This window comes from Dendropsophus ebraccatus, chromosome 1 (genome assembly GCF_027789765.1).
Source record: "Dendropsophus ebraccatus isolate aDenEbr1 chromosome 1, aDenEbr1.pat, whole genome shotgun sequence".
Lineage (NCBI taxonomy): Eukaryota > Metazoa > Chordata > Amphibia > Anura > Hylidae > Dendropsophus > Dendropsophus ebraccatus.
Window position 1 is genome coordinate 63,760,358 of NC_091454.1, and position 22,229 is coordinate 63,782,586.

The following is a 22,229-nucleotide window of genomic DNA, read 5'->3' on the forward strand; positions in this document are numbered from 1 at the left end:
AAGAGGCCATGTTTTCCCTATCCTTAACCTGCAGAAAAAATGTACTAAAGGGGTTATCAAGGCGTTTAGCAACCCATGTTTCAGGTAAGGCAATGGATTCTCATAAAAATTGTTTAGGAATACTGTATCTGTAACATTTGACAGTTTATAGACAAGCAACATTAAAAGGGAAACTAAGAATCTAACCTGCTGATATCTTCCTACTGCACACAGAGCGCTGAGGATTATGGCAAGTCTCTTACCTTCATTTCTCTGTGTCATTTCCGTAGTCATTTGTAGTTTAACCCTGCCTCTAGAAAGGCCATGTGGGGCACTGGAGGCGGGGCTACAGGCCACTAAGCACCGATCCGGCCAACTGACTCCACTGATAATTACAAGGGTCAGGCAGGCTGGGGGTGGTTCGGTGCTCTGGAGATGGTGGTCCAGCTCCCAGTGCACCAGAATCCCTAAAAGGCACATAGGGTGAAGGTAACAGACTTTCCTTCAACCTCAGCGCTCAGTGCGTAATAGGAAGACATCAGCAAGTTAAATTTGTCTAAATTATGGATTATTAAAGAGAAACTATCATGTTACTCCCTGCAAACTCTCCCAACTTCTAGACCTCCAACTGAGAACATTAACCAAAGAGTTATTTTGTAAAGGAGCATAGTATGCACAAGTACATTTTTCTACATTTTCTAAAAATGTGCTATTAGACCCTGGGAAATGTGGCATGTGATGTGATAGAACGCAAGACTATTACTATATGTACTGTATGAGTGATCAGGAGGGTAGGAAGACCATGAAAACGCTGTATGCCCATAATGTGCACTAGAGAGTAGTGTAGGTGGCCTGTATAGCCTTCATTACTGTAGTGTATTTAATTTATCTGTTACATACTAAAGTACTTAACATATCTACACGGCTAAATGCCTTAAAATATATTACTCAAGTTTTTCTATCATAAAAAGATATAAGAGTTGGGTGTCAAAAGGTTTTTTTCAGAATAAGAAATTGTTTTTTTGCAAGAAAGTAGCTTTGCAAAAAAACAAACAACAAAAAAAAAAAAAAAACACGCCACCCCTGTCCCCAGGTTGTCTCTCGTATTACAATTCAGCTCAGTCTACTTCAATGGAACAGAGCTGCAAAACCACAACCAATCTGGGGGCCAGAGTGGTGCTGTTTCTGGAGGAAAGCAGCAATGTTTTTATAAGCCTGAATAAGCTCTCTAACTGTGAAGACAATTCAGCACCTCTATGCAATGGACAGCACCAGGCAACCTTCCCTGTCACAAAGAGGTCGTCCAGACAAAACTAAGGGCCCTATTACATGGAGCTATAATCGATTGAATCGGTTCATTGTCGATCCATGTAATAGAGAGAACGATCAGCCAATGAAACCATCATTAGCTGACCGACGATTGAAGTATAAAAGCAACACTTAGTATTTACTTACCTTACCATGTTCCCTGTTGTCCTCAGGCTCTCCCCGGTCTCTGCAGCTGCAGCTCTGCATTCTGTTCCAGTCTCTGCACTGACAGGCTGCTCAGTCAATCACTGGCAGACATGACTACACCCAGTAATTGGATGAGCGGCCTGTGAGAGAAGAGACTGGAACGGAAGAAAGAGCTGCAGAGACCAAGGAAGGAAACATTGTAAGGTAAGTAAACACATTATTAGTATACACTAAAGTGTAATAGGACCCTAACTTGTCCCCTATTTACAGGATAGGCGACATGTAAGAAATCTGTGGGGGACAGACTTCCGTCTCCCCACCGATGTCTGTATCAGCCCCCGGCTCCTGTGTTATGAATACAGCCGTGGCTATGGCACGTGACCCGAGGCTCTATTAATTTCTATGGAGCCGCCAGAGAAAGTACAGCACTTTGCTGTTCATGGTAGCTCCATATGAATAAATAGAGTGCTGTACTCTGCTTTCTCTGGCGGCTCCATAGGAATGAATAGAGCCACAGGTAATGTGCTGTAGCCGCGGCTGTATTCATAACAAAGGAGCCGGAGGACAAGTTAGATTTGCCTGAATAACCTCTTTAAGACCTTACGGACACTCATGTGCATGACATACAGCAGATAATATGCACATTTTTGTATACCACTTACATTATTCATGGCTTTGAAACCAATTTGCACTTTATTGCCCTGTTATAAAGACCTCAACTCACACAAACACTGTTTTGATTAAAAAAATATATAAATACTGAAAGACTGCACAGCTTGATGCTATGTTTACACAACATTTTTTTGAATATTTACTAGAAATTACATTAAAAGCAAAAAAAAACTGCTGAAAAAAAAAAATGTACGAATAAATGGCTGAAAAACCATTTGCCAGAACTGGCTGAATGTAACCTCTGGCCACAAATGTAGTTTTTAGATTATTTACTTTATTCTTTTATTCTAAATAAAACTTTGCATCTGAAAATAAGACTATTATTATTAAATATGTGAAATTTGATTTTTATTCTAGAAAATACTGCTGGAATTCCTAATGTTAAGAGATATTTGTAATAGAAAAAAACTGAAACTAGTGAAGATCATGTTTCCATAAAAAGTAATTAGGCCCAAAAAAAAAAAAAAAAAAAAAAAAAAGGTAATATTCATTAAACAAAAAGGTGACTTTCATGAATTTTATACCTGCCATGCTGTAAGCTCAGAATTTTACTGCAAGGATGGAGTACCAGGGGAACCCCAAATAATTTCTGTGTAGGATTAACTGACCATAGGCCATTAAATCTAGAGGAGAGGCATTCAATGATCCGTACTCAATGATTTCCTTGGTCCCAGCAACATTAATGCTTCATTTCACCATAGCACTAGTCATTAGCCATTCAGGAATGGTTGAGAGCCCGCACTCATTTCCTTTGCTTTCTAATGAAGGTTCATTAACCAATAGAAAATGGTAACTGGGCTAATCCATATAAATAAATGAAAAACATACAGAGGTGCAGTGCTACCATGCCTATTGTACTCTTACATCCAACGCAAGTATGACAGAATGTGAGTGTAAGACTATAAAGAATTAGAGCACATACCTATACAGAAAACCAGCTGTCCCATGACAACATTCAGCAACATAATACAGGTGACAAATATATGCATTTCTGGCCCATTTCACCCAGTAAACATAGCTTGCAAGCATCTTGTTACCTTGCCTGATAACATCCATCAACGTCAAAAGTTGTCATTAGCATTCAGCACAGATAATTGCATTAGGAAATTAGACGAGTAGCTGGAACCAGCTTTGATCTAGAACAATGAAAATCTATACTCTTTAAAGCCCTATTACACAGATTTATCTGACTGAATTTTCAAGCCAAAGCCAGGAAATCCCAGTCTTTTCTTTATGGCCTGTTCTCTGTTGATAGTCTGTTCCTGGCTTTGGCTTCAATAATTTGTCAGATAAATCTGTGTGTAAAAGGGCCTTTAGTCACTGTCTACAATGCTGCAAACATTTAAAAGGGTGACAGACCTAGATAAATCTAACCTGCTGATAGCCCCTTATAGCACCAGGGACGCAGAGGAGGAAGGTATGTGTCTTTGCTTCCTCCTCAGCACCGGTCCCGTGCTGTTTGGCCAAGAGCACTGTCCCTCCCCCACAGAGTCATTCAGCCCACCTGCTCCATTCATAATCAAAGAAGCGGCCAGTTGACCCTGTGGGGGCAGGGCATTGCAAACAGTGCTCCCAGCCAAAGATTATGCCAAGTAACAGCGTGGGACTGGCACTGAAGAGGAAGGTAAGACACATGGGATGCTGAGGAGGAAAGTATCTCTTACCTTCCTCCTCGGTGCCATCCCTGCTCTGTCAGTGTAATCTTTGACTGTTAGCACTGCCCTGCCCCTACAGGGTCATCTAGCCTGCCCTCTTTAATTATGAATGGAGTGGGTGGGCCGGATGATGCTGTGGGGGCGGGGCAGTGCTCCTGGCTGAACGTTAAGCCAACTAACAGCGTAGGATCGGCGCTGAGGAGGAAGGTAAGACACATACCTTCCTCCTCAGCGTCCCTGGCCCTAGGGGGCTATCAGCAGGTTAGATTCAACTAACCTACTGATAGGTCTTAGAAAGCGATTTGGTGCTTCAATGGTGTTTTATACAAAGACTGGGTATGTCAACACATTAGCATGCGGAACTGGGAAAGTGCATTACTGAATGTTTCCACTGCATTTCTTTAAAAAGGGATGGTCATCACTTTCATGCTGCCTGAGCGAAGAGTCATCAAGGAAGCCCTCAGCAGCTTTTCCCTGTCCCACCACCCATGATTGATAGTTCTCTCCCCATGTTAACAAAAATCTATTAATCATGGATGGTTGGGGAGGAGAGGGGATGAAAATTAACAGGTTCCCATTCATATGGGATTCAGACACTGTGGATTTTCGCATTGGAAAAGCCACAGCGTTCCTGCAGGTAATTTTGTAGTGTCAAAGCTGCACAGTATTTGGCGGATTTTGGAGCAGTTTTTCAGCAAATGTTAAAGTGAATTTTGTAGGGCAAATAAATGGATCTTCTTTGTTAACACATCAGAATTTCAGTATTTACGCTAAGACCGACCCTTTTGTCTCGACTGACATGTGGTATGACTGAGTGGCAAAATTGGAGCAGAATTCTGCTAGTGGATATTAGGCCAACTAATAGGTGGTTTAGTGTTCTACTATAGGCCTTATTAGATGGCCCAATGCTAGGCCCCAGCGTAACATTCTAGAAGTTTTGTTTTTTTAGGTTTACAGTGCTGGAGAAACTACTTTATTGACCTTACTGTGAAAATGAATAGCTTTGTCTCGAAACCTTTCCTATGTATCTACATCTCTTTATAGAGCTCAATACAAAAAAATAAAAAATCAACTACAGTACATGAAACTATGGAAAAATAAGATGGAGGGAACTATTTGTAACAGTTCTTAGCATAATATATACATCAATACATTACCACCATACAGTATGAAGGACCCAGACTATGATGTCTTATTTCAATATGGTTTTACCATTCTATGCAAGAAACACACAAGCCTGGTGTCCCTAGACATATGGACATGAGAATGTTCAAGGGTCATTACTAGAAACAAAAACTTACAGGCCATGAATAATCTGTGAATGCATCTACAAGCAGGGCACATGTCTAGGCTGTTCCCTATTCTCTGTTAACCATGGTTTCCAAGGCAAATGAAATGAACAGTGAAGGAATTGCCCCGCACATCCTGGGCCATGTGTCCCTTTCATGCTCTGTTGGTTGGGTGCAGGCAAACAGACTAAACACTTTCAACAGGGCTTTAATTTTCCAGAAAATGGAGCAAGTATGATGCTAGTATGGTGACCATGATACATTTTTGGTCTCTTTAGACAAATGCATTCATAATGGAAAAAAAGGTAAAGAAACCATAACCGATAAGGAATAGCAGAAAACTAGTTAATTGCCCCTACATTTTGAGACTACTTGTGTTCTCCTCTTCTGGAGGGGATGGAGTCTTTGACAGTTTAAATTACCCCAAATAGCTATATCAGAAACTGCAACCGGCACTACGGGGTATATAGGTATAAATGGATTTAGTTGCCAACACAGGTGCTGTAAAATTCAGTGTATCGTGGTGCTTCTCTCACAAGTGTAAGACCATATAAACAGTTCCAATGAGAAAGACAAAGAGCACCCTTAAAAAGACTTCATTCGTTCAACGTGTAAAATCCATTAATGTAGCATGCAGGCAGCGGGAACGCCAGTTCCTCCTCCACCACGTGACAGCGGTTTCATGCTCTACGGCATTTTTACCAGACGTCGCAACCCTGTCTACGTATCCAGGTTAAAATACCCACTTCATGGAACACATGTGCTGGACCTAATCTTTATTTCTTCAAAGTATAATCATAATGAAGATGCAGAGAATCATTACAAAAAGCCTGCACATACCTGGCTGTATAACCCTGTTCTGGCTTAATGTGGTGCATAGGAAAGAGGTCAGGCACAGAGCACCCAGCAGAGAGAATTTACTAAGAATATGCTAAGGGTACATGGAGCCCCTGTCCTACTGTATATACATAGATTCAATGGTGATCCATGCTGGTAGCCTAGTGCCCCACAGGAACACCTGTAAGGTCTATGCATGCCTTGTCACATACAGTACCTAGAGGAGAGCACTGTAGACAACACACAAGATTTCAATGTCAGGTTGGGCTGACATATAATTGTGTTTAAGAGTGATGTCCACTGAAGATTATACTGAAGACCAAGTCTGTGTACATTGACCAAGGAACATCTAACTGTACCTAACTAGTTGGCAGTTAAGGTGACTGTACAAAGACAATGGTCTCAGAACAATTAATGCTGCACAAAAAAAAGGTGGTTCCGGAACTACTTTTTGATGAATACTGTGAATTAGGCACATTAAAAGTTGCCAATGTCAGGGTGCCAGTCTTACATTACCTCCCAATCAGCCAGTAATTTCTGCACTGGCATGTGCCATTAATCTCCATTTACAGAATATTCAAGTACTAAGTTTCATCTCCCGTTATTACTTTGCAAACATAAAAATTGTGAAGCAGAAAATATAGCTGTAATGAAAGCTGTTCAGGAATAAGGGGTGCAGTGCACTCTGAAGGGTAGAAGCCATTCAGTAATTAGGTAAGGAAAAGAAAGATGCAAATAAAAGGCTTCATATGCCCTTTCACACTTTACTTGGCACATATTAAATATTGCCACCTCTCCATAGAAAAGGCAATAAAAAAAAAAAAAAAAGAAACTAAGGTAATGAGGTATAAGCAAAAACAGGGATATGTATAGATTATAGCGCATAGGCTTAGGCTCTTATAGGCCAATTTAAATGTATTTTGCCAAACTATTTATATTACATACAGCAGAGGAAAAAGTGAAGGAGCGAAAAATGTAAATAAGTACAACACTAGTGAAAAAAAAAAAAACTATGGGGAGTATTTTTGGGTAAATAATTGGATTTTTCATCCATTTTTTGGGCTATGCTCTATTTATGAACTAGTATTTGATAAATATTTTTAGATCAGCCTGTTATGAGTATTCACTAGAGATGAGCGAACCGGGTTCAGGTTCCAGTCCATCCGAACCCAAACTTTCGGCATTTGATTAGCGGGGGCTGCTGAACTTGTATAAAGCTTTAAGGTTGTCTGGAAAACATGGATACAGCCAATGACTATGTCCATGTTTTCCACATAGTCTTAGGGCTTTATCCAAGTTCAGCAGCCACTGCTTATCAAATGCCGAAAGTTCGGGTTCGGATCGACTCGAGCATGCTTTAGGTTCACTCATCTCTAGTATCCACCCCAAAAATTTGCAACTAATTTGTGACTTTTTAAAAAGGCGCAAAAACAGGTTCAGGTCTACATCTGGTCAATATCAGGTGAATAGGTTTGCGACATTTACTATGAAAAGTGCGACTTTTCCATAAATCACAACTGTATACTGAAACAAAATAAACACCAACCCACATTAGAATAGTCGCACACAGTCATCAAGTGAAGCTAAAAGAGAAACCATATTTACCCGCCCCAATTCTCCACTACTGCAATAGCTCCCAATCTCTGCCACTCAAAACTGCTTTCTAGCTTCAGACACATTACATCTATATCATGGGGCCTTTAGAAGTTTGGAAGCTCTGCATTAATTACCATGGTTTACATTGGTGTAAGATGAAAAGGCAACATCAAATAAAGAAAAGCCTATAAACTATATCAGGTAAATAAAACCAAAAAAAAAAAAAAAACAAATACATTGCTATACCGCCACTTCTCCTATTACCCTACTAGATTAAATGTATTCTAACATCACAGTCTAATCAGTATTAAACCACTTGCTTTGTCTAAACCTTCTAAAAGAATATCAAAAGAGGAAGTATTCCCGCTCCAGAATTTATATTTGCTACCGGCTTCACTCCATAATTTGCTTATCATAAGCCTCTTATTAGGTGTGATGCCACCTATGTAACAAAGACAGAACATGAGCCAACTTTATGGTTATTACATTGATTGCTGGTAAATTACTTTTTTTTTTTTTTGGAGGGGGGGGGGGGGGAGCAATTTTTCCACTGTAATTCTATTAAATCCAACAGGACTGTTTGAAAACACAATACCAAAGTCAAAGTGGGTCTGAAAACACTGCCATATTTTGGGATGTAAATGGCCCAAAAAAACATTCCAATTGCAAACAGCCATTTTTTGGCTGCAGGTTTTTGCTAAAATATTGCCCAAAAAATTGTCCTATGTGAAAAAATTGGCTGAAGAAGCATGTTTGATACAGGTTGGGCCTATGTGCCCATTTTTAATCGGAGATAAAACCCGAGCTGCGATTGGTTTCTACGAGCAAATTATACCAGATTTTGTTTGGAGTAATAAGAGTTCAAGGGTCCTCTTCATTGATTCCCTGCTAGGACTCTGAAGCTACTGCCTGTTCAGTAGATATGACATCAAGAAGCTCAGACCAATACTGTCAAAGATCCGAACCTCTGTCTGGCTTAGCTGCTGGTCACACAGATCAGTAAAGCTTTCATCTATTTAATATCTTGCTCTTCAAGCTGTTTAAGAGATGATTATAGGCACAGCAAAATTACTCCTTAGTTATCTCCCCATTGTTCAGATGTGGTCTTCAAGGAGGTTTTGAGGACACATTGCTTAGAGACATATTGGAACAGTTGGAAGACTATTCAAGGGACAGTTGGCTTGGCAAAATAACCGCTGCCCATAAAGGACAGTTGGCACACCGATTGCTCCATTTATAGCGGACAGAGTAAATACTTGGTTATACCTATTGACAGCAGATTTCTGGAAGTAAAAACAGCTTTTGCCCACTGTCGTTCAGTATATGGCTTCAGAAGAACAGGGCTCTTATGTCAAGTTATTATAACATTTGTTCGATTTTTTTTTTAAAAGCTGGGTCAGGGCCAAGAATGGTTGTCATTCAACGGGTATGCGGAAAAAAAATCCTGTCCCATTATGTAGTCTTACAGCTTTACACCTACAATATCAGTTATATGGTGGGTAATCACTTGCCATTGGTCGTCACCCAGATCTCTCAGCTGAACTGATTTAATATACCCCTTCTGATGCCGGCCGGCCACCTCCCGCTCCGCTCTCTATACATACCTCCTCGCTGCACGGGGTCCCGGCATATCTTGCGCCCGGCCAATCAGTGTGTTGCCCAGCCGCAGCCACTGATTGGCCGGGCGGGAGAGCAGGACGCCGGGACCCGGTGGAGCGAGGACAGGTAATGTATACAGAGCTGGAGCAGGAGGCGGGCGGCATCAGAAGGGGTTAAGCGGCCGGCAGATTTACATACACGCAGCGGTCGTTCAGACCACTGCGTGTATGTAATAATTAGTTATTAACGCTGCGAGTCAGTAGGTGTGAAGGCACCCTTAGGAGTCAATTTTTCAACAGAAAGTTTATTAATAATAATATATACTCTATAGATTTTAATGACAGACAAATGTTACAATTCACACCTGCAAAGAATCCTCTCTAACAGTGTCCTGTGACTACAAGATCTGCTTCCAGATGTAAGTAAATACACATATCACTTAGGGATGCATTGTCAGGTTCACTGCATTACATAAAGTTGATGCATCATCCCAAGAGCAGCCGGGAGACCAGATGCTATGATCAGGTGCATACCATTCAACATCTGGGTAAGCACTGTACAAGGTAAACCTTTCTGGGTTAATACATTTGTGTTTTCTATGAGCAAAAATATATAACATTTAAGTAGTTTCATTTTGGTCATTTTTTTTTTTTCATTTAAACTTATGGAACTCACTTAAACTTGAGAAAGGTTTTTAAAAAAGTGGTCTTCCTATTTCAAGAATAACGGTCTCAATATAACTGTTACCCGTTTTCCAACCACCACAATTATCACATGCAAATCTGTGGGGAAAATATTGTATGCTAAGTGAAGACTCTGGAGAAGTTTCAGATATTTGATTTAGAAAGAAATAGAGATAGTAAAGGGACGGAGATTTTACCTTTTAACCTACATACAGCTATATAAAATCAAAAACGGAATTAAACTGGTTCAAAGCATCAAGTGTGAAATCCCCATTTAAAGAGCTGTCTAATGGGATGTTTTTAAGAGAAAAAAAACAAAAAAAAAGGTAGGTAATGTATTTATTTTTGCTTTCTAAACCCCGCTTCACCCCTTTAAGGTCAGGCTCTGACCATCATTCACTGACAACTGCACTATGACCGCTGAAAAGGCTCTAGACTTTGATGTTCTGCATAAACGTAACATTTCTAAAAATAGAAAGTTACGTTTCTAAGCGCAGCCAAATAATCCCAGCATCCCCACATGGCTGTTGGGAAAAAAATGAGGGAGTGGTTGTGGCCACTAGAGATGAGCAAATCTACAGTGGGAACGAAGTGAATTGCTTTGTTTCTATCTGCATTCTGCCAGTCAGGCTGCAAGCTTTAAAGTCTGCTGGAAAAGATGGATCCACTCCTGGGAAACTTCTCCCAGTTCCCCAGAACTGGATCTCTCTTCTCCCCAGCACCTGGGGAGAAGAGGCATCAAGCAGAGCAGACTTCAAAGCCTGACTGCATACACAGAGGGGGTATTCACACGTTCTATACGAAGTGCCTATATGCAGACTACGTGCTACAAAATGGACTTCGGAACTCCTGGCATCATCGTTTATTATGATGCCCTCAGCTTTAAAATGTTCATGCTACTGTACTAACATGCTGTGTCCGTGAGCTCAGATTTTATTATTCTCTAGGGTGTGTTATTTCCTATATATTTTATCTGTCATAATTCATACCATATCAAACGGTTTTTAGACTTTTGTTGGATTTTTCAGTTAGGTACCTGCATATAGTATGTATTACACTATTAGCCCCCTTTCATACTGAGTAAACACTGCGTAATTCCCACCGTGCTCAGTGTGCTGCTGTAAGTGAATGAGAGGGCGCACGCTCGTCCGCTTTCTCTCCGCTTAAAGTAGTAACATGTTACTTCTTTGAGCGAAGAGGAGAGGGTGCAGACGAGCATGTGCCCTCTTATTCACTTACAGCAGCACACTGAGCACAGCGGGGGTCCACTGCGGAATTACGCAGTGTTTACTCAGTGTGAACTGGGCCTTAAAGAAGATCACAATAAAATTACAGTGGTGCCTTGGATTAGGAGCACAACCTATTCCGGGACCGTGCTTGTAATCCAAATCACTCTTAAACCAAACCAAATTTTCCCATAAGTAATCACTGATTTGCAGACAATTGGTTCCACACCCCAAAAATAATTATTTTTCATTCTGAACATGTAGAACAGATAAAACAATGAGAAACAGCTGAATATGTCATAATAAGTTACTGCACAGTATAGCAATCAGCATGTGGAGTATAATGTATAGTAAGTTCATAAACCTGAAAAAACAGCTGCAGTTTGTATATACAGGATGGAACTGTAGATCCCCACAATGCAGTAGTGTAGTACAACAGACTAGAATAGAGAAGCAGGGCTGCTGTCAGAGGTCTGTGCGGTCACATGACAGCAATGGGGAAGGGATGTGTGTTCAGCATGGACCAGTCGAAGTGAGAATCAGAGCTGTGCAGGAGGACAGAGACAGACTTCTCTATACAGTAGTGTGAGTGGCTGAGTGTAAGTGCAGGCACATTATAGCAGCAGTATGTATAGCTGAGTGAATGCAGGCGCATTATAGCAGGAATGGAGAGGAAGGGGACACAAGGTTGACTGAGACTACAAGGAGTATGAAGGAATGAGCAGGGCATATGTGGGCACAGTATAGCAGCACTCACTGTCCAGGGAGAAAGGGGTTACAGCTATGAAAAGATTACCTCCACAGTCCTGTCCCCTAATGTAAGCCCCAGCCTGGAGCGGATCTGCTATTTTTTGGAAGATGAGGGAGACTTCCTGGGTTAGGGCCCTATTCCACCGGACGATTATCGTTCAGATTATCGTTAAATCGTTTGAATCTAAACGATAATCGTTCAGTTAAAATGCAGTTAATGATTAACGACCAAACGAGAAATCGTTGATCGCTTTATAAGACCTGGACCTATTTTTATCGTTGCACGTTCGCAAATCGTTCGCATTGAATAAGACATCGTTCGGTCGTTCGCAATAGATACAAACGCAATAGCGAATAAATAGCGAAGAAAAAATGATCGCAACTACGATCATAAGTAACGATTCTCGTTCCATGGAAATAACTGAACGTTTTCAGGTCTTTCGCAATAGCGGTCGTTTGAGATCGTTAATAGTTAACGATTATGCAAACGATAATCGTCCGGTGGAATAGGGCCCTTAGAGTACAGTGCTGTAGACCCCTCTGTGCAGGCCATGCCCCTCCCCCACAGTACAGGGAGCTCTTAAACCATGTGGTTAAATAAGGGGGAAATCATCATGTTCTCTACTTTTGGTGAACAGAAGGAAATCATGATATAAAGATGGCACTTGCCAAATGATTCAATCCTCTTTCTCCCCTTTCTTCAATCCCACCATTGTATACAGCTGATAGATTCTTTTTAAACTATACTTCGTATAAATCACCAAAGCATGTTACCTTATCCAGCGCCAAGCTTTACACAATTCATAGCCATGTCTGTTCATTGTATTCTTCAAAAATATATTACATAGGTAAACCTTACTTTGAGGATGGACAAGGGACTGTTCAGTTAGCACGTTAAGTATTTAGAAAAAATATGGGAAAATGCTGTTTGGTGCATTTCACATCTCCTGGGCAATGCTAGGGAAATTGGAAAGGCCGTCCTGTGGAGTAATTTAAAGGGGTAGTCCACCCAAAAAAAATTTCTTTCAAATCAACTGGTGCCATAAAGTGCCAGAGATTTGTAATTCACTTCTATTAAAAAATCTTAAGTCTTCCAGTACTTATTAGCTGCTGTGTGTCCAGCAGGAAGTGGTGTTTTCTTTCCTGTCTGACCCAGTGCTCTCTGTTGCCTCCTCTGTCCATGTCAGGAACTGTCCAAAGCAGGAGCAAATCCCCATAGAAAACCTCTCCTGCTCTCCAGACTGGAAATAATACAACTTCCTGTTGGGCATACAGCAGCTGATAAGTACTGGAAGGCTTGAGATTTTTTAATAGAAGTAAATTACAAATCTCTGGCACTTCATGGTAGCAGTTGATATGAAAGAAAAAAATTTTTGGTGGACTACCCCTTTAAAGCCGGCATCCTATGAATTTTTATTAATCTTTAAAAATCCTTAAGGCAACAGAATGCAAAAATGAGTTTCTTAATATATGTACAGTGCCAAGACAGGTCTAATGGGAAAAGCCCTCACTACAGGAACAATATGAGCAAAAATAGCAATCAATATTTTACTTTCATGTATTAAACATTCTCCCTGTGAAACTGCCTTGAGACTTTTTTTTTCGCTTTTTTTCTTTTAAAGTGAAGCAAATGGTGGACTCAAAATGAGGTTGACTCAACTATTCCAAAATTTCAGTTTGTAAAAGCAGATGGAAGCAGAAGGAAAAAAAAAAAAAAAAACAAAAACACGCAACATTACTCTGTAGTGCCCATTTGCCACTAATCATGCAGGAAATGTCCACACCCACTGGCTGACCTGGAAATTTCTGTTTGAAAAAAAAAAAATGTATACATGAAGTAAAGACATGTGAACTGGCTTAGAGGAAAGCCTGTCAATGCTCTTCATGTTTTGCAGCATAAACTGCAAGGTCAATGTTAGCAAATAGCAAAATGTAGCATGAAACTGACAATTTCTCTTTAATGTATAAGTCATTGGGGTGGTCCCTGTTGGCTTCCCCCTGACCGACCAACCAACCTTGATTGATAAATCTCTTCCCTATACTCAAACACAAGAGTTCTATCATTTACGGCCAGCAGTTGTGCCCTAATGACACATGGTTCAGGCAACATGAAAGTGCTGACATTAAAAGAATAAAAATTTGCAGTAATGTCTTGTCAAAGGTTTTAATCGGTCTGGGTCTGCATATTACGACTCCCACAGATGTTTGGAAATAGCTGGGAGAAGCGTGTGGCTGAGCGTTTCTCTCCTCGTTTCCTTCATTCTCCGTCCTGCTATACAAGACTCACTCCATTATAAGTAGTGTCAAGTGAGATACTGTAGATCACAGGAAGCCAGGGAGGGGAGCTCTGAGCCGTGTGCTACTCCCAGTTATATCTAAAGATTGCTGGGGATCTGAACACTAAAAATCTGACTGATCAAAACTTTTGACAGATTTCAGGCAACCAAGGACATGTCAAATCAAAGGTTCTTTCACTACAGTGCTACAGCAATTCAAAGATTTTCCCCGCTGCCGGCGTGATATTGACACATCATTGACACTTTAAGACAAAAAAAAGCCATTAAAAACTTGTGTCTGAAGGTAGCCTAGAAGGATTTTTCCCTGCAACTACCCAAAGGTGTCCTTTAATATCAGACAAAAAGGAGTACTCCAACCACCAAATAGAAGGCAGAGACAATAAATCAGATACATTGTTGTGATGCTGCAATGACACGCACAGTGTACTAGAGATGAAAATTGGCTGCTCCTGGTGTCAGAAAACCATTTCATAGCTCTGCTTTGTGACTACATCAATTAATGCCAATTCTGTCAACTAGAACGATGCAAAAGGCACACACACACACACACACACACACACACTGCAGCACAAGCATAAAATTACCCATAGTATGTGGTGGTGGTGGTGGTGGTGGATGAGGGGCCATTAAAATCATGGTAATGATCATTACTAACTGCCATGAGTATTAAAAAAGGAAGTTTTTAACCTCAAAAAACCCTTGTTCGAACATAGCTTAAGGCTGCAAACACACAGGGCGGGTCAGCAGCGCATTTCTCGCTGTGAAATCGCAGCGAGATCCGCTGCAGATCCCTGGCCTGTAGAGGCAATGGGAAGACATACTCGCAGTGGGATTGACATCCTGCTGCCAGTATGTAGGGAGACCTCCCCAGTAACACCCACCGGATGGAGCATATACATTACCTGCTCCGCGATCCAGCTTGCTTCAGAGGTTCCCGACTGGACATCCTGCTCAGCCAATCAGTGCGCTGCCCCGACGTGGAGCCGCCCTGTGTGTTTGCAACCTAAGGGTTAAAGAGGCAAGCAAAACATGGGGGACAAAAGGCATTGTGGGGGGTCCAACAGAATGTAAACCACAGCTCTATTTATTTTTATGGAGCAACCAAAAAGAGCCAAATAAGCCGTAAAGTACTTTCTTGGCTCTTCCTGGCAGCTCCATAGGAATGAACAGAGCCCCCATACCCGTGGCTGTATTCATAACAAAGAAGCCGGGGACCTGATATGGAGGTCGGACCCCCTGCAATCTCTAATGCATAGGGCAAAAGTTAATTTTGCCTGAACAAACTTTAATTTACACAGGAGATTTGATGAAGACTTTCTGTAACAGTGTGATTCATCCAATATATGTTCACTCCAAATAAACCAAATTTCTAATCATTGGTATCTGTTGACAACCTCTTCAAAACTCAGAATTTTTTAAATAAACGTAACCCAACACAACAGAGTCCAACACCATCAGTATTGAGTCCCATCTCAGACATGTATGGCATATCAACAGAATCCCACCTCCGCCATATACACCCATGTCTAAAATGCTGATGGATCCTGTCCCACCCCATGAACATATTAATCAGACATTCAAGGAATAGTCTAAGCAGATCATAAAAAGGTTTTAGATCAGAATATTCCTTTAAGACAAACCGTAGAGCTCAAACTCTATAAAAGCTCTAAATCCAGGCATCAAAATGAATCCCTTAAAAGTAGTGTCAGGAACACTTCACTTTTGATAAATCTCTGAAGTCAAATTTATTCTATCCCAGTGCAAATAACTGGGTCACAGAGCATAGCTAGAAATAGTAATGTCAATTGCAGGTACAAGCACTGCAAAATAAAGAGAGGGTACAACACCTGCAGGACCACTGCATCCCCTTCAAAAACAGCTGACTGGGGCAAGTCAGACTCCTACCAATATAATCTTGATGACATATCCCAAGGCTACGCCATCAATTTTTAAATCCTGTGTGACCCCCTTTAAGCCTGTAAAAGGAATTTTTTAGAACAGTCCTTTGTTTACCACTATTTCATAGTATAGCTACTGCAGACAACACCCCAACAATGTCCCTTTACCTTTTTCGTATATCAGCCCATTATGTTAAACACAAACAGTTAACCAGATTCCAGATGAAAAATAATGACAGATTAAGAAGGTCCATAATCCTTTTTACGATTCTTTCTCCTGCAGAACAATTGCAAAGTCTAGCTGCAAAATTTATTGGCACAGCAGTTAACCATCTTGAGATAGCTTAGGAAACGCTTACACTGTGGCCTTAGGCAACAGACTGACTCCACTTCATTTTCATTCCACAATTGTGTGGAAAAACAACTGCAGCCTACATGCTTTCCTAAGCAGGGCAGGGGCAGCACTGAACTGAAATTGCACAGAATGAATCAAAAGGTTTGTGCCCTGAGGATTGGGAATCAGACACATTAGACTAGCAGACGAATATTGCAGTCTACATTTGTGAACTGTACAGTAGCATCAAATGAAATATTTATATGACATAGCCCACCAGTTCCGGACACAGCAATCCTCCCATTGTCTCTGCATCAGTGAACACTATTAAATATGTATACATTTTTGGAACCTAGAACAACAAAACGTGCCAGTAGTTTTACCATTTTTGTTTTCATACAATCATATATTAGGCAGCTAAGAGTAACATGGAGATTTACTAGTCGCATCAGCATACACAAGATCTGGTTTGCATCACATTCAGCTATGCTGGTTGGGAGGAGAGTAAAATGACCTAGTGCTTTCATTTTCTGATAACTTCCTTTTATTCTGCTGTGAAAACCAACGTGAGACTTCATAGAGAGACCATAATGTTCTCTGAATAAGCTTAGCCTCAGTCTGCTGTGATGTCCCAGTCCCCGGTGCCCACCATCAGAATACACATAATGGCAGAACACTGGCTGAACAGCAGAACATTTGGTAGGATATAACATTGCATGTGGAAGAAAACAAAGAATCATCATAATGTAGACTGGAGAAGAAAGCCAAATGTAGAACAATGTGCTGCTGTCCGTGGTCCTGAAATCTGCATACCTCTCAATAGGGGTCACACTGCCATCCAAGAATAAGTAAAGAAACAGCACCACTAAACTGATCCTTCTGATAATGTAAAGGTAAAATTATTGATGTGTAATATTTTATTAACCAGTCATTAGTTTATTAACTCTAGAGAGTCCAATAGATACGAAATATCCATATACTAGGATAGCATATGGGCTTCTCTTCCTGCACGTACTAGGTTAAATCGATACATTCCACACAGTAAGACCCATGTGAAATATCCTACATGCCACACACAAATCTTCTACAGCAAATATAGGAAGTAAACAGCACTGCAAAAAGTATGCATTGCCACTCAAAAAACAGTATTGTACCTACAGGAGCAGGAAATCTGGCAAAAGACAGGTGTTCCTGTGCAAACTTTCCTTTGGTGCACATCACCAATAGTGTAGAGTGCTGCTGACAGGTTTGGAGGTGTCAACACCTAAGTTGTGTTAAGACTAACTCCTTGTTAGACAATGTAAGGCCATATTTCCACACTGTGTGGTGTGGATGAAACCATGTTGTATGCATTATTGCATATGCCAACAGAAGCAACACAACTTCCCCTGTAATACCAGATATGCAAAACCATGTGGCTAATGGCCATTGTAAATGGTGACTGTGGCATCAGTCACAAGCCCAGGTTAGCAAGAAGTAGGGGACAGATTACTTTAAGACTGCAGGAACACACTTTCTCTGCAGATGTTACCATGAAGTCACATAGGTCTGCACAAGAGCTCAAAAGGCATACATTCATCAAGACGCCAGTCTTAGAGGATGTACCACCAGGTACATCCTCTTTAATCTGAACCGACGGATCTAACGGTGCCGTCACAGGGAAGCCGGTGCCGCTGTCCGTTTTTCAGCCCGCGGCCCGTTGCCCGTGCACGGCGCCATTCTATGCACCGGAACCGGCCGGTGCTCAAGCACTGGAGGAAGGCCGGCCCGCCCCCAGTGGGAGGGAATTCCCTCCCCTGTATGACGTGGCTCCATTCATTCTAATGGGTTCCCCGTGACTGCGCCGTTCGATCTGTCGGTTCTCATTAAAGAGGATGTACCTGGTGTTACATCCTCTTTAAAGTTCCACCCTTTTTCCCCGGCAGGACTTACCAAGAGGCCTCTTAGTACAGCCGGCCAGCCCTGCACAGGCATTGCGCAAGAATTTACACCTGTTCTACAGCAGGTGTAGATTTTTGCCTAGTTTACGCCTGATTCCAGGCATAAACCTTAATAAATCAGGTGCTAGAGGAGGCCATGCCTCCTCCCCTCCTTGTTGTGCCCTACCCACCCATCCATCAGGCGAGCAGGGGATACGCCACGGAGAAGGGGCGAATGTGCATAGGCCAGGGGTGCATGATAAATCCTCCCCCAAAAAAGTTCTGATGTTAGTGTAGTATATTCTTAAAACTGACTATTTTAGTCACAATGAAATAATAAAAAAAATTGCTTGAAAAATGTGTACTGCACATATCTGATAAGGTAAAAAAAAAAAAAAGTTGGGTCACTTTGCTATGAAGACACAGTCATTTAATTTATTTTGTTCCTCTGGAATCGTAATCCTACTACTCACGGCTATCAGGTTGCTCACTATAGGGAAGCAATGGTTATTACATCAGTTATTAAAATGAAACAAGTGTAGATTATTCTTTAGAAAGTCCAGCTACTCGAGAGCCATTATCGTTTACAATTATCAAAGCAATTACATTATGACTTGATCGCACAATGGAGCTAAAAATATCACCGTGCATAAATCCAACTTGCACGCACTTGCTCAATATGCATGAGACACCTTCATTAAAATACAGTTAAAAGCCAACCGCTACTTCTTTATGTTTATCCTCCCCGAAGTGCTTGTGTCTTTAATGCATTCCTATTCCTTTCTCACCAGGGAGCCATCATGTTCAGCTATCAAAATTTCTCATTTTTCTCAAGTCCTAAACACATATAGAGAAACTTGCATCAGGTTATGTGACTAATCAGGATTAATTCCTTTACAGCTATTGCTCAAGCCTTGACAAATAGATTCAGTATGGTACCTAGTAGTTTCTGCAATGTCATGCAAGGTTCTCTCAAGATTGTCCCTCTAAATTACTTGGTACATTCCTAAAATATCTATAATGTCATTACGAGCATGATCCTATATTTGTATGTACAGGGCAAAAGCTACTTTAAGTGGGTTTTCCAGGATTTCTCTTTATTGATGGCCTATCCTTAGTATAGAACAACACGTGATAGGTTGGAGTCCAACTCTTAACACTTCCTGCGGTCTCTTTTACTTCCTACTAAGCGCACTGCTATACACTGTTTAATGGATCATAGACAACAATGAGCAAATAGGTTTGTCAAAGTTTTTGATTTACGATTAAAAAAATAAATAAAAAATCCGTACATTGCATTCAATGTTGTGTCAAGGGTGTTTTCTTGTCTGGAAGTAAGCAGTAATGCTTATCTGACTGATGAGGTACACAATGTATGCGCCATCACTCAGTGTACAGGAGCAGGGATTCCTGCTCCTGTATGTACTTTCTGTCGCTCCCGCAGACCTCCCAGCACAGTGTACAAAAGAAGGGACTCCCGTCTAAAAGGAGAAGTCCCAAAAAAGAAAAAAAAAAAAAAAAACACTATACTTGCCTACCCTCGTGCCCCAATAGCGCTATATGAACGATACAGGACAGTCCAGCAGCTCATGCTGCAACATCAAGTACCCTGATGATGGAATGCCCACTCACCCAATCAGTGATTGGGGCAGGACAGTACTGCAGCCACTGACTGGCTGAGTGGATAATCCATCAGCAGGGCTGGGACATTCCAGCAGTAGGACCCAATGCCGTGATGTATAGAGAAGCTGGCCGAAAAGGACTTCCAGCAGATGTCCAAGAGAGGCAAGAGTGGGTAATGGAGGCATAAGGCTGAGTAAGTCTACTTTATTATGTTTATCTACCGCCAACCTGTAATTTTATTTTAGGAATCTGCTCCTTGTAAAAATCAGAATTAGCTGCTAAATCTAAGTTGGTTGGCCAAGTAAAGCAAATCCTGGTATAAAAACTGGTATTTTTATAAATGCATTAACAAATATCCCCCCCCCCAAAAAAAAAAAAAAAACTAAAAAAAAACTAGATACTTCCAAAAAATATTGCTTGTGAACATTTACCAAACTAAGGGCACAACTAAGATTGCAGATTGATTCACAAAACAATGGCCAACTCCCTACATTTTGGTTGGGTCTAACTCTCCAGCTTGTTGGGTATTGGTCACTATAATCTATTTTACAACAGTCAGATGTTAACTCATACACAGATGGAGATTACAATGTATCCTAAAATATAATGTCTCTCTTTTAGGGTTGGTGACCTATGTACAAAAGTGTTTTTCTTAGTTAACATATCTGCAAATATGTATAAGTAGTGTTTCTCCCCATGACCTTGATATATTACATTATCCACAATTTCCATCCCTACATGCATTTCTGCACACACTGAACCATAACTCAAGTCCAGTGCATGGGAATGTACAGGGGCAAGGTCCTATGTACCAGTATAAAGTGAGATACAAAGCCCCCTTTTCCCTAACAGAATCTCATTTTACTGGCATCTTAACTGATAAAAAAAAACCCCAGAAATTAGTTTTTTTTTTTACGTTTTATGAAGGCCAATGTGCTTAATTTAGGGATGGTCCGAACCTGCAGAGGTTCGGGTTCGTACGAACCCGGACTCTCGGCAATGATTCCCGCTGTCTTTAACCTCCGTGCAGAGGGTGGATACAGCGGGAAGACCGCCTGGAAAACTGGGATACAGCCCATGGCTGTGGCTGTATCCCAGTTTTCCAGGCGGTCCTCCTGCTGTATCCACCCTCTGCACGAAGGTTTAAGACAGCGGGAATCATTGCCGAGAGTCCGGGTTCGTATGAACCCGAACCTCGGCAGGTTCGGACCATCCGTAGTGCTTACATACAAAAGCACTGTCAGAATAACACAGAAGCTGAAGACTAGCAAGGACATTGAATAAAATGAGGTCAATACAGTCCAACAAAAATTATATAAGAATTAGTGTCAAGTATAGAATAACTGCACCTTTGTGGAACCACTTCTGGGTATTAAAATACTGTGTGAAACCTATATTTAGGGACTGACAAGGCCCCTAATATCCTTATTGCTTATGAAATCACCCCCACAGCTATGTCCAATATCTGCACTAGGTCAATAATCAGACAACGCACACAGATCAGGATACACACCAATCCCATCCATGTCTAGGGGTCCATTTACACAGAAAGATTATCTGACAGATTATCTGCCAAAGACTTAAAGCCAAAAGCCAGGAAAGGATTTGAAGAGAGGAGAAATCTCTGTCTTTCCTTTATGACCTTATCTCTGTTTATAGTCTGTTTCTGGCTTTGGCAGATAATCTTTCTGTGTAAATGGACCCTAAGAAAGACTACTTCAAAAGGCCCTATTACACCAAGTGATTACCTGCCGGGCTTGGCCGATAATCGTTTGATGTAATAGTTCCTGTTAAAAGTTGGCTGATCCTTGTCTCTCAACATGCAGAAAAAAAACAACAAAAGAAAACAAAACTAGAATAGCGACAGTTTGCTGGCTGGCGCCCTGTGCAATAGGAGCACAATATGAGACTACTGCTATCTCCTATGGGCTCCCCAGACAACCTAAAGATCGTCCTCAAAGCCCCTCCCAAGCTCCCCGCTCTTACCCGCTCTATAAGCGTGGGTAATGGCGATGGCAGCGAGCGGGGAATGAGGAGCGAGTGCTGACCTGACAGGTCGTCGCTCACTTGCTCCTCCAGATCGGTCCATGTAATGGGGCTTAAAAGGGAACCAATCAGCACGCTCCACGGGGATGAGTGACAGGAAGAGAGGCCCTTTAAGATGTGGAATCACAGAAAGCGAGTGCCAGGGAGCAGAATGCTTTAGAGTTTTCTGCTCCCTGGTCAACCCCTTTAAGCTGTATAATGGTATGACTTTGTTGTCCATCGCAACACATCATGTTAATGAGCTCTGATAAAATAAGATTTTACCTCTCAATTTTTAGATGTCCATGGCAACTATTCAAGTTACTGCTTTTGTTTTCCAAGGGGCAAATTTTCAGTTTTAAAACCTTTATTGGAGTTTAATAGGTATACTT

At 41.3% G+C, this 22,229-nt stretch overlaps 1 protein-coding gene across 5 annotated transcripts in view; it reads right to left on the minus strand.

Moving 5' to 3' along the window:
• PPP2R2B (protein phosphatase 2 regulatory subunit Bbeta) overlaps positions 1-22,229 on the minus strand; it is a 208,051-nt gene that overhangs the window by 76,227 nt on the left and 109,595 nt on the right. The window contains exon 1 of one of the 5 annotated variants that reach the window (XM_069972111.1): positions 8,319-8,614. The exons of the other annotated variants lie outside the window; for them this stretch is intronic. Coding sequence (XP_069828212.1) covers positions 8,319-8,361 — 43 coding nt within the window. The 5' untranslated portion in view covers positions 8,362-8,614. Of the gene's footprint in view, positions 1-8,318; positions 8,615-22,229 lie in introns of those variants that run through there. 5 annotated transcript variants of the gene reach the window in all.